At 44.9% G+C, this 13,836-nt stretch overlaps 1 protein-coding gene across 3 annotated transcripts in view; it reads left to right on the top strand.

Moving 5' to 3' along the window:
• Nucleotides 1–9,442: 9,442 nt before the first annotated feature.
• Tbc1d30 (TBC1 domain family member 30) overlaps nt 9,443–13,836 on the top strand; it is an 81,615-nt gene continuing 77,221 nt past the window's right edge. The window contains exons 1-2 of one of the 3 annotated variants that reach the window (XM_041671002.1): nt 9,443–9,833; nt 13,175–13,339. In XM_041671002.1, coding sequence (XP_041526936.1) covers nt 9,470–9,833; nt 13,175–13,339 — 529 coding nt within the window. In that variant the 5' untranslated portion in view covers nt 9,443–9,469. The remainder of the gene's footprint in view (nt 9,834–13,174; nt 13,340–13,836) is intronic. The other 2 variants (XM_041671010.1, XM_041671017.1) reach the window with 2 other exon arrangements.

Here is a 13,836-nt window from a genome sequence, read left to right as displayed (position 1 = left end):
GTTATGAGTCCTTTCCTGGCAGGTCTCTGGACTCCACCCGTGGCCTCCTCTGTCTTGGAGTGTGACACCCTGGCTGAAGCCCCAGTTCTGCAAAGAAGAGGCCTGTCTTGTGTTTCTTGAAATCTGTGTCAGTTTGATGGTTTTCAGAAGCACTAAAACACCCTTGTCACCATCCATCCCATCTTTTGGGATTGAGAAATAAGAATCTTCCTCATGCTCAGTAACTGAATTGAAAACACAGACTGTATGGTGCTCTGAGCACATGATTACTTTGTTAAACAGCAAAATTAGAGGGCAAAACTGAGTCCCCACGAGGACAAACTGGTGAGCGATGCTGTCTTGTGTTTCTCTTCTCACTTGGCCGAGGAGGAATCCTCGAAGGACAATAAGATGCTCACTGCCTGATATTAGAAAACACCACTTCCAAATAGAACCATAGCTTTCATCATTACCAACGCAGTCCTCATGTGTGTATCCGCGCTTGCTAAAACAGTTTACCAAAACGCTGAGAGCTTCGCTTAGGTAACTGATGGCTGTGGTCAGCTTTTCTAACTGCTCTAAAGAAGTCTGGAGCAGAAAGCGCTTATCTCATCTTACACAGGATAGTGTATCAGTGAGGAAATCCAGGGCCAGAGCTCAAAGCAGGAGCCCAGAGGCAGGAACTGAAGCAGAGATCAAAAGAATTCTGCTTCCTACTTTGACTCCTCTGGCTTGTTCGGCTACTTTTTTCTTTTACTCAGCTCAGCCCCACCTGCCTAGGGATGGCTACACCCACGGTAGGCTGGGCCCTTTGTTCCTTAGTTAGCAATCAAGGAGGTGTTCTACAGACATGCCCACAGGCCAATCGGGTAGAGGCAATTCCTTAGCTGGACTTTCCTTTTCCCAGGTGACTTTAATTTGTGTCAAGTTGACAAAAAGCCAACCAGCAGGATGAATATCCAAAGGCCATTAGTGTAGTGATATTTTGTGTTTGAACAAATAAAGCTTGCCTGAAGGTTAGAGGGCAGAGCTAAGCCACTGGAGGCCTGGCAGTGGTGGCTCACACCTTTAATCTCAGGATTCGGGGTACAGACAGATCTCTGTTAGTTCAAGGCCATCCTGGGCTACACAAAACTGATCGAGTCTAAAAGAGAAAGGGAACACACACAAAGGTGATCGCAGCACTTGGGAAAATATATCTTTAATCCCAGCACTAGGGAGGAGGAGACAGGAATTGACATGGCTGGAGGAGAACAGAATATAAGGCAGGAGGAGACAGGAGCTCAGTGCAGTCTGAGGAGACAGGAGCTCAGTGCAGTCCGAGGAGACAGGAGCTCAGTGCAGTCCAAGGAGACAGGAGCTCCATGCAGTCTGAGGAGGCGGTCTGAGGATAGGATTACTCTTCGGTCTGAGCATTGGTAGAAGAACTCTTTCATGGCTGGTCCTTATGTTTCTCTGATCCCTCGGCTTTTACTGATAGCTTACGCCAAGATTTTATTGCAAATACCAATTAGAATTCATGCTACACATTAGTAAGGCCTTGTTAGAGTTTGGAAACAATTTAAATGGTCACTATGTATAGCTTGTATACAATTTTTTTTTTTTTTTTTTTTTTACAAAACTATAGTGTGGAACTCTCTTAGGCTATGATACCATAAGAACTGGCGATCTTATGAAGCAAATGGATTTAACAGACATCTATAGAACACTCCACCCAAATAGGAAAGAATATACCTTCTTCTCTGCAGCTCATGGAACCTTCTCGAAAATTGACCACATACTCGGGAACAAAGGAAACCTCCACAGATACAAAAAAAATCAGTGTCCACCTGTGTCTTATCAGATCACCATGGATTAATGTTAGAAGGCAACAACAATGCTATCCCCAGAAAGCCGACAAACTCATGGAAACTGAACAGTCAACTACTGAACCACACCTGGGTCAAGGAAGAAATTAAGAAAGAAATTAAAATCTTCCTTGAATTTAATCAAAATAAAGAGACAACATACTCAAACCTATGGGACACGATGAAAGCAGTGCTAAGAGGAAAGTTCATAGCACTAAGTGCCCACTTAAAGAAAACGGAGAATGCATACATTGGGGACTTAACAGCACACCTGAGAGCTCTAGAAAAAAAAGAAGCAGACGCGCCCAGGAGGAGCAGAAGACTGGAAATAATCAAACTGAGGGTGGAAATCAACAAAATAGAAACACAGAAAACAGTCAAAAGAATCAATGAAACAAAAAGTTGGTTCTTGGAGAAAATCAACAAGATCGACAAACCCCTATCCAAACTAATTAAACAACAGAGAGAGAACACACAAATAAATAAGATCAGAAATGAAAAGGGGGACATAACCACAGACACAGAGGAAATTCAGAGAATCATTAGATCTTACTACAAAAGCCTGTATGCCACAAAACTGGAAATTATGAAAGAAATGAACATTTTTTCAGATAAGTACTATATACCAAAGCTAAACCAAGACCAGGTGAACGATCTAAATAGACCTGTTAGTCGCGAAGAACTACAAACTGTTATCAAAAATCTCCCTTCCAAAAAAAGCCCAGGACCAGATGGTTTCATTGCAGAATTCTACCAGAACTTCCAAGAAGAGCTAATACCTATACTCCTTAATGTATTTCACAATATAGAAACAGAAGAGTCATTGCCAAATTCCTTTTATGAAGCTACAGTTACCCTGATATCAAAACCACACAAAGACCCAACCAAGAAAGAGAATTACAGGCCTATCTCACTCATAAATATTGACGCAAAAATTCTCAACAAAATACTGGCAAACCAAATCCAAGAACACATTAGAAAAATTATCCATTATGATCAAGTAGGCTTCATCCCAGAGATGCAGGGCTGGTTCAACATACGCAAATCTATCAATGTAATCCACCATAAAAATAAACTGAAAGAAAAAAACCATATGAACATTTCATTAGATGCTGAAAAAGAAAAAGCATTCCACAAAATTCAGCACCCTTTTATGATAAAGGTCTTGGAGAGACTAGGGATACAAGGATCATACCTAAATATAATAAAAGCTATTTACAGCAAGCGGACAGCTAACATTAAATTAAACGGAGAAAAACTCAAAGCCATCCCACTAAAATCAAGAACACGACAAGGATGTCCACTCTCTCCATACCTCTTCAATATAGTGCTTGAAGATCTAGCAATAGCAATAAGACACCATAAGGGGATCAAGGGGATTCGTATTGGAAAGGAAGAAGTTAAACTTTCGTTATTTGCAGATGATATGATAGTATACATAAGCAACCCCAAAAACTCTACCAAAGAACTCCTACAGCTGATAAACACCTTTAGTAATGTGGCAGGATATAAGATCAACTCCAAAAAATCAGTGGCCTTCCTATACACTAAGGATAAGGAAACAGAGAGGGAAATCAGAGAAGCATCACCTTTCACGATAGCCACAAATAACATAAAATATCTTGGGGTAACTCTGACCAAGGAAGTGAAAGATCTATATGACAAGAACTTTAAGTCTTTAAAGAAAGAAATTGAAGTGGACACCAGAAAATGGAAGGATCTCCCCTGCTCTTGGATTGGAGGATCAACATAGTAAAAATGGCAATTCTACCAAAAGCAATCTATAGATTCATGCAATCCCCATCAAACTCCCATCAAAATTCTTCACAGATCTGGAGAAGACAATAATCAGCTTTATATGGAAAAACAAAAAACCCAGGATAGCCAAAATAATTTTATACAATAAAGGATCATCTGGAGGCATTACTATCCCTAACTTCAAACTCTATTACAGAGCTACAGTATTAAAAACAGCTTGGTATTGGCTTAAAAACAGAGAAGTCGACCAATGGAATCGAATAGAAGACCCTGACATTAACCCACAAACATATGAACACCTGATTTTCGATAAAGGAGCTAAAAGTACACAATGGAAAAAAGAGAGCATCTTCAACAAATTGTGCTGGCAAACTAGATGTCAATCTGTAGAAGAATGAAAATAGATCCATATCTATCACCATGCACAAAACTCAAGTCCAAATGGATTAAAGACCTCAATATCAGTCCGAATACACTGAACCTGATAGAAGAGAAAGTGGGAAGTACTCTACAACAGATGGGCACAGGAGACCACTTCCTATGTATAACCCCAGCAGCACAGCATTAAGGGCCTCATTGAATAAATGGGACCTCCTGAGACTGAGAAGCTTCTGTAAAGCAAAGGACACTGTCACTAAGACACAAAGGCAACCCACTGACTGGGAGAAGATCTTCACCAACCCCGCAACTGACAAAGGTCTGATCTCCAAAATATATAAAGAACTCAAGAAACTAGATCGTAAAAATCTAATCAACCCAATTATAAAATGGGGCACTGAGCTGAACAGAGAATTCTCAACAGAAGAAGTTCAAATGGCCAAAAGACACTTAAGGTCATGCTCAACCTCCTTAGCGATCAGGGAAATGCAAATCAAGACAACTTTAAGATACCATCTTACACCTGTCAGAATGGCTAAAATAAAAAATACCAATGATAGCCTTTGCTGGAGAGGTTGTGGAGAAAGGGGTACACTCATCCATTGCTGGTGGGAATGCAAACTTGTGCAACCACTTTGGAAAGCAGTGTGGCGGTTTCTCAGGAAATTCGGGATCAACCTACCCCTGGACCCAGCAATACCACTCTTGGGAATATACCCAAGAGAGGCCTTATCATACAACAAAAGTATATGCTCTACTATGTTCATAGCAGCATTGTTTGTAGTAGCCAGAACCTGGAAACAACCTAGATGCCCTTCAATGGAAGAATGGATGAAGAAAATATGGAATGGAATGTATACATGTTAGAGTACTACTCAGCAGTAAAAAACAAGGACTTCTTGAATTTTGCATACAAATGGATGGAAATAGAAAGCACTATCCTGAGTGAGGTAAGCCAGACCCAAAAAGAGGAACATGGGATGTACTCACTCATATTTGGTTTCTAGCCATAAACAAAGGACATTGAGCCTATAATTAATGATCCTAGAGAAGCTAAATAAGGAGAACCCAAAGAAAAACATATATGCATCATCCTGAATATTAACCTTCATCAGGCGATGAAAGGAGACAGAGACAGAGACCCACTTTGGAGCACCGGACACAAATCTCAAGGTCCAAATCAGGAGCAGAAGGAGAGAGAGCACGAGCAAGGAACTCAGGACGGCAAGGGGTGCACCCACACACTGAGACAATGGGGATGTACTATCGGGAACTCACCAAGGCCAGCTGGCCTGGGTCTGAAAAAACCTGGGATAAAACCGGCCTCGCTGAACATAGCGGACAATAAGGACTACTGAGAACTCAAGAACAATGGCAATGGGTTTTTGATCCTACTGCAAGTACTGGCTTTGTGGGAGCCTAGGCAGTTTGGATGCTCACCTTACTAGACCTAGATGGAGGTGGGTGGTCCTGGGACTTCCCACAGGGCAGGGAACCCTGATATCTCTAAGGGCTGACAAGGGAGGGGAACTTGATTGGGGGAGGGGGAGGGAAATGGGAGGCGGTGGCGGGGAAGAGACAGAAATCTTTAATAAATAAATAAACGGAAAAAAATCGCATTCTAGCAAATTAAACCAGGAAATAAATAGTTCAGTATTGGATCTTGGATCCCAGTTGTCTCTGCCTTGGCTCAATTATTTTAATATTAAAACTAAATTTCTGAATGTAAAAAGTGATTATTACTAGCAGCATGATTAACTTTAGTAAATTTATTTTTAGTCATTAGTCTTGAAGGCAGTCAGTTTGATAATCAGGTTTCGTTGTGTCGGGGATGTTATTTTGTGTGCATGTCTGCGTGTGCTCAGCGTATGCACGTGTGTGCCTGTGGAAGATAGGTTGGTGTAAGATGTCTTCCCTCTTTGCTCTGAACCTTATTTTTTGAGACAGGGTCTCTCAGTGAATCTGGATCCTACTGATTGGCTAAGTGTAGCTGACTAGTGAGTCCTGGGATCCTCCAGCCTCTGTCTGCAAATCTGTGATGACAGGAACTGCTACCATCATTTTTCTGTGGGTCCTACTGTGTGTACAGCAAGCGTTTGATCTACATTTGCCCAGATCACCGTGTCTCTGACACTCCGCTCTGTAGCTTTAGAGCTTTGGGGCCATTTCCGGGCCTCCTGGTCACCTGGCAGCAATAATGGAGGTTAAAGGAGACGCTTCTGTCTTAGTTACCTTTCTGCTACAGTGACGAGAAACCAGGACTAGGCAACTTATTGTCTCACGGTTTCAGAGGGTGAGTCCATGGCCGTCATTGTGGGGAGCTGGAGGAGTAGCTGAGAACTTACATGTCGAGACCACATGTGCAGAGCGCTAACTGGGAATGGCGTGGGTTTTGAAACATCAAGCTCCGCCCACAGTGACATATATCCTCCAACAAGGTCCCACCTCCTAGTCATTTCTAACTGTTCCCCCATCTAGGGATTAAACATTCAGGTATATGAGCCTATGGGGGCCATTCTCATCCACACCACCGTATCTGGCAACATTACTTCCCAGTTTCTATTGAATAGAACTCACTTTCCTTATGAAAGTAGAAACTGGTTGTTATTTCCCCCGTTTTCATTTTTATTTTATTTTTTTAAAATATTTATTTATTATGTATGCAATATTCTGTCTGTGTCTATGCCTGCAGGCCAGCAGAGGGCACCAGACCCCGTTACAGATGGTTGTGAGCCACCATGTGGTTGCTGGGAATTGAACTCAGGACCTTTGGTATAGAGCAGGCAATGCTCTTAACCTCTGAGCCATCTCTCCAGCATGCCCCCCCCCCCCCGTTTTCATTTTTATCCAGTTAATTAATTCAGGAAGTATTAATTAGTTATGCTGTATCAGGGCCTGGTGTAGGTGATGGGCATATTTTGATGAACAATACTGACAAAATTTCCTGTCCTTAGAAGTTTTAGTCACAGGAATTGGATAACGAAATCAATGGGGAGATTATACGGTGAGTAGGAAGCTGGGAAGAAACACAGAAGGAGAAAAAAAGCACAAGAAACAGAACCAAAGGGAAGCTCAGCAGGAAAAGCACTTCCGCCAAGCTTGCCATCCCAAGCTCAACGCCCAGCACCCTGCAGTAGGAGACAGTTGATTCCTCATGCTCATAGTGGCACGTGCACCCACCCTTTCAAAACGAATGAAGTTGTCGAAAAAGAAGAGATAAGGGGCATTGCTGGAGGGGGTGAGTTCACACAGGAGGTCAGGGAAAACCCACTCAAACAGATGCTGTCTTGGGAAGACATTGTGACTCCCTAATACATACACACAGCTTGAGTCGGCTTTCCTTCATTTCCAGTTTGCCAGTCTTCCCTTCTCCAGTAACTTGCTAACGATGGGGATGATTTTGGAGTTTTATTACTTTAGAGATGTCAGTGTTAACAAGCAGCTGTTTCCTCGTTCTCTTTCTCCACCTTCCTCAGCTCCCTTTGAATGTCTCTGCCACAGTTCCGGGAGGACTCGCTCTAAAAGAGAACACTGTTGAGAAGTCTTCCTAGCGGAGGCAGAGAGAAACCCGGGGGAGGCCGACTGAGGCTAGAGAAACAATCATGGTATTTGCCCCTTGGGAAAGTCTTGTATGCCGCAAAGTTTGGTTGATGAAGAAGGACTCTTGGATTCATTCACTCATGCCACAGGCAATAGGGAGAAAATACTCTTTAAAAGCTTCATTGAGGTAGCAATTTATTTATCTCTTTCTTTTTAGTTTATGAAAAGGTCGACATTTGTGTGTGTGTGTGTGTGTGCATGTGTGTCATGGTGCACATGTGGAAGTCAGAGGGCAACATTTTAGGAGCTGGTTTTCACTTGTACCCTATGGGCGCCAGGGATCAAACACAGGTTGTTGACTAATGTTCCGTTACTTGCTGAGCCATCTTGCCATACTTTTTATTTTTATTTATTTAAAAAAAATAAAAAAAAATTAAACACAGAATCTTGTTATGTAGCTCAGGCTGGCTTTGAACTGCCCTACTTGGGTCTCCCATTGCTGAGATTACAAGCTTTTACCACCCCGATCCCATTTCAATTTAATCACTAAGTGGGGGCAGAAGATAATCAGTTATAAAATCACACAATGTTTTCAGTATGAGGTTTTAAAAATACTTTACGTGAGCATGCCTGAGTGTGTGTCCTGTGTAGCACATGCAGTACCAGTGGAGGTCTGAGGAGGGCGCCAGACCCCCTTGTGGGTGATCCGCCTTGTGGGTGCTGGGAACTGAACCCCTGTCCTCTGAAAGAGCAGCCGGGGCTCTTATCCCCTGACCCATCTCTCAGCCCCTCCAGTACAAGTTAAAATTCTGTATGCTTTAGGGTGTGCTTTTATAACCCATGTTTGCTCCAGTTTCCAATTATTTTTGGTGGTAGCGGTCAAGGACAGCAGGTTTGTATTCACAGGGTCAGGCTGCGCCCCAAAGGGTAAGAAGTGTGAACAAACAGGAAGCCTGCCGCTGTTCACCAGAAGCCCGGCAGAAGCTGGCGGAAGATTACAGCGTCAGACGGAGTATTTACGTCTAATGAGAGGCAGACACAAATACAAGTTCAAGGTAACTTTGTGGCAAGTCATCCAGTCTCGTTGCTCCAGGCCCCTCACCGAAAAACGAGGACACCACAGGGTTAAAGTGACGACCAGTCTGACTAAATTCACAAAGGTATCTACGGTGATGGTATCAAAACTCTTGTGAAGTCTAGTGTGCAGATAAATCTCTAGGACTGGCGAGAAGGCTCACCAGGCAAAAGCACTTGTCAAACAAGCCTGGCAACCCCTGTATGATCCCCAGAACCTGCTTAAAGTCGGAAGGAGAGAACCGACTACATAAAGTTGGCGTCTGACCCCACATGCATGTCATGGAATGAGCGTGCACACACTCCACAATAATTCTTTTTCTTTTTTTTTTCTTTTTCTCAAAAGGCCAGAAAAGGGCACCAGATCTCATCATAGATGGTTGTGAGCCACCATGTGGTTGCCGGGAACTGAACTCAGGACGTCTGGAAGAACAGTCGGTGCTCTTTACCTCTGAGCCATCGCTCAGCCCCCCCCCTTTTTTTTTTTTTAAAGAAAAAGATAAATCTCTCATAAATTTGATTTTACCATCAAAACCTGCTCTGGCGAGTTTTATTAGCTCGGTCAACACAGAAAGGTTTATTAAACCCTCATTCTGTGTCTTGGAATTCAGTTGATCTTAATCCAGGTCTTGTAATGGACGGAAAAGATTCCCAGCGTCATTAAAACTCTAGTACATCATGCCAGATGGTCAGACTTTTAGAAAGGTTTTTGTGCAGCCTGCAGGATGCTTGGGTCAGGTGGGAAGGCGGGAGGACCTGGGCGCAGCGCCCGAGGATTAGAAGCCGGAACTCCGGCTCCGCCCATCGGTTGGCGTTTAGACCCCTGCCGGGCACTCCGCAGCCAGCGTGGCCGCGCCCTCCCGGAACTGGCGGCCCGCGCGGCGGTGCGAGCGATGGAGGTTCTTCCCGCGGGCGGGACGCAGGAGCCGCTGCTGCAAGCTGAGGCGGCGGCGGAGCACTCGGCAGCCGAGGGCGACGAGGAGCCGCAGCCCCACGGCCGCACGAGCCGCACGGCGTCCCTAGTGAGCGGGCTGCTCATCGAGCTCTACAGCTGCACCGAGGAGGATGAGGTGGCAGCCGGCGGGGACCGTGCGTCCCGGAGTCGCCCCCCGCGCAGCGACAGCCTGGATAGTTCCACCGAGACCTCGGGTTCCGACGTATTCCTGGGAGGTCGCGGTGTGGGCGACTCCCGAGTGCTGCAGGAGCTGCGGGAGCGGCCGAGCCTGCGGCTCCAGATGCAGTACCTGCGGCAGAAAGGTGAGCGGCGGCGCGGAGACTCCTGCCCATCTGTGCCACTTGCCCACCTGCGCCACCTGCTCTCCTTTCTTCCTAAGTTACCTGTCTACTTTGCGCTGTTTGCGCCTCCAGCCAACCTGCCCTCCTGCGCCACCTGTCCACCCGCGCCATTTGCGCCCCTACTCCACCTGTGCCAGTTACGCCACCTGTCCACTTGCGCCATTTGCGCCCCTACTCCACCTGTGCCATTACCCTCCTGGTCGCTGGCGCCCTGTCGCACACCCGGAGAGTGTGACTCCTGGGGACTTACAGTCACACTTTCACTGCGTCTATTTCCAACCCCCTCTGCAGGTGTGGCTCAGAGCGTGGTCGAGTCTCCCCACCTCCCTCAGTCCCTCAGGTGCCCAAGGCCCGAGACAGTCTAGATTCTAACTTTGCCTGAACAGCTGTTAGGACTAGTTTGGAGTTTCTTCCTTGTGCACACGAAGTTATCTAGAGGGCGCTGGGAGGAGGGAAATAGCCGACTTCCAGGACTTTCCACCCCGCCCCTTCCCTAAGCCACCCACTTGGATAGGGTTTAACTAGGGAGGCAGAATAATTCGATAGTGCAGCTTCGCTGCAGGTTTAATCTGGGTCTCTGGAAAGGATTGAGTGCATTTAACTGCTGCAACCTTCCGCCAGCCTGGAGAGCTGAGAAATGACCTTGGTTTCCTCGGAGCAGAGCCTAATTTGATAGGTCTTTTGTTATCAAACTCTGAGGCTCACGTTCTAGTTAGATGATGATTATTTATCCTCAATAATGATAGCTTGTGTTTCAGCCACCCTCACGTTTCTTGCAAGTATCGTCTTTGTGCTAAGTGACCCTGGGAGGGATAAAGCGAATTATACATACAGTGCTCATGCACTGACAATGTCCAGTCTAGCTGGTTCCAGAAAACAAAACAAAACAAAACACAACAAAAAACAAACTAGAAGAACAATAAATCTATCTGCTTTCTCCTATCTCTGTAAACAGTTTTCATCTTCCTTTTCTGGTCAGGTTTCCCCTGCAGCTGACTATGGTACTTTGACTGGAGTTGGGTCATTTTATTTTATATGATTATCCAGCTGTGGTAAGAAGTGCGTCTGTTCAGACTCCAACAGAATCAGTCCTGCAAATTTTGATTTGATTTCCTTGTTTGAGAGAGCTGTTCACATTTCACTACCAGGAAACTTTGGTGACTGCTCATTTCCTTTTGGTAGAGGGAAACCGGCGAGGCAAAGCTTGCAGGAGAGGTCGGCAGTTTGCCGGTGGGTGGCGGCACTCTACGAATCACTCACGGGACCTGGAGGAGTCCCTTTCTCCCCAGTTTTCATCCCATTGCTCACCCAGCTGCCCGCGTACCTTTTCTTTCCGTGCAGTTGACTGCGTTGGTTGAAGAAGACACCACATAGTGACGTACTGTCTCTGTTGATAAACATCCCTAGAGCGTCGGTTAGACAGCCGGGAGATCCCTGCAGTTGTTCGCTGAAATGATGCTCGTTGAGTCTGATTGTTTTCAGCCTCAGAACCCAGCTGTTCCGACGCAAGTCTAGGTGCTGTGCTCACTGGGTTTCACACAACGCTGATAACCTGAGTGGTAATTTTCTTCTCTCACTGTTGCCTGTTTCACTGATGTGTCAGCACCTTCCCAGCTAGTGTGTGTGGGTCTGTGGTTTAGGGGGCAGTAACAAGACGGCTTCTGAAGGAAACCGGGCTGTGTGTGGTGAAGGTCTGAACTTTGGAGGCAGATTCCCTAGTTGGCATACTGCTGCTGTTTCTAGCTAGCTGTAAGGCTTTGCGCCTACGTTAATGTGTGTTAAGTGCTCAGGGAAGGTTAGAGATGATTTTCATTATAAACCCATTTATCATATAAGGATAAAATTCCTTAGAGAGAAAATTGGTCAGTTTTCCAGCTGACCAGTTTCCTTTGTTTCTTAGTGAGAAACAGGAGTTGACACGGAGACGATTCTGCCTGTATTGTGTTTATTTAACTGTAGATATTACTGTAGGAGACATTTCCCTACAGTATCGGAACATGTTCCCATAAGTAGCACATAATACAGAGAAACGAAGAGTCGTAGATACCTTAAGAAACACCAAAAATTAGATAGGGTTTTCATATCATCTCTTTTTGTTGTGAGCATTAGTTTTAAGAATGCAGAATGGTTATTAATAATTATTATTATTAAGGTTCTTAGTTATTTTAATTTTTTAAGAGTTATTTTACATGTTTGGGTGCTTTGCCTACATGTCTGTGCACCATCTGTGCACAGTGCCTGCCAGGTCAGGAGGAGGTGTCAAAACCCCTGGACCTGGACCTACAGGCAGTTGTTAGCCCCCGTGTGTGTTAGGATTTGAACTTGGTCCTTTGGAAGAGTCAGTCAGTCAGTGATCTTAATTCCTGAGTCATCTCTCTAGCCCAAGATGTAGAGTTATTTGATCCTTTTAGAGGAAATACATTTTCTACCACAGATGGAAAATTATGGGGTTCTAAATGAAATATACTGAGAAGGTTATTAGAAGACCATAGACTTAAAACTAGTACAACCACATTCATCTACATCACAAAATGTGAAGGCGTTATTTGCTTTTAACTGACAACTGATAAAGCTGTTTGTAGCTGGTTTCTATTTTTTGTGGTCTTGGGGTCTGAACAACCGGAACCTTGCACGTGTTAGGCAAGGCCTCTACCACTGAGCCCTCTTTTACCTTTTGTCTGTTTTTGTGTGTACATACATGTGCATGTAGAGCCCAGTGTGCCACCATGACTGTGTTTTTATGTGGGTGCTTGGCTAGGTGAGTTTGCATTGCTGTCTCCACAGCCCCTGAGTTCTTTTTTTTTTTTCTTTTTTTTCTTTTTTTGGTTTTTCGAGACAGGGTTTCTCTGTGGCTTTGGAGCCTGTCCTGGAACTAGCTCTGTAGACCCAGCTGGTCTCGAACTCACAGAGATCCGCCTGCCTCTGCCTCCCTAGTGCTGGGATTAAAGGCCCCTGAGTTCTTGAGACTGGATCTTAGTTGTGCTGACTGGCTTTGAACTCGGGATCCTCCTGCCTTAGTCTCTTGAGTAGGCGGTGTTTTAGGTCAGCATAAGCATCGGAAGGTAAATGTGCACCTGGAGTCTTTGCTTACATGTTACATGTAAGGCATTTATCTGAGAGAATTTGTCTCATGAGTACAGTGGAAGATGGATGGGTGCCTCACTGGACTGGGATGCCTTGGCTGAATATGTACAAGTTGTCTTAGACGAAGAACAAGAAGGAGTGGGTTTAAATGCATTTTTCTACATAGATAACTTTTGGCTAGTATCACACTGGGGGCTTATCTCTCTCTTTCCCGATAGACTCTAGTGAGCTGAGGACAATCCTTCGCGAGCTGAAGTACAGGATTGGCATCCAGTCGGCGAAGCTACTCCGGCAGCTGAAGCAGAAAGACAGACTTCTGCATAAAGTTCAGAAGAACTGCGACATTGTGACCGCCTGCTTGCAGGCTGTGTCGCAGAAGAGAAGTGAGTCCTGGGGTCTGGGGTGTTTGTCCCTCCTTGGCCACTTTTGCCGGTAGTGAAGCTGCAGCAGGCACTGCTTTGCTATAGTTTGAAAAGTTCAGGAACCTACCAAATAATACAGCTTCCTAATGAATGCTTCATGCCTAATGTTAAATCCTAGTTTTGTTATTCACCATTTGAGGGGAATAACCGAGAACAACAGAGAAAACACTTCTCTCTGACGATGGTTACTGTTGATGCGACAGCAGGTACACTTAAAGTCGTGTCCTTGCTCCCTTAATCTCTGTGCTCTAATGGGATATTAAACAATTGGCCTAGCCAATGAGGGCCGCTTACAGCCTGCTCTGAAATCTAAGAAGGGCAAAGCATTTGAACAAATGAAGCCTGTGTCTTGCGGTACCCACTTTCAGCTAAGAGCTGCCTAGCTTGTTAACGGAACTGAACTGCTCAGCTACTGATCCATCTTCATTGATATGAAAACTTTTCAGTTGATTTTGTAA

This window comes from Microtus oregoni, unplaced genomic scaffold (assembly GCF_018167655.1).
Source record: "Microtus oregoni isolate MIOR12 unplaced genomic scaffold, Mior012 000001F_ref0000356, whole genome shotgun sequence".
NCBI classification, from domain to species: domain Eukaryota; kingdom Metazoa; phylum Chordata; class Mammalia; order Rodentia; family Cricetidae; genus Microtus; species Microtus oregoni.
Note: the sequence above shows the minus strand (reverse complement) of the source record. Positions and strands in the feature narration are given on the sequence as shown.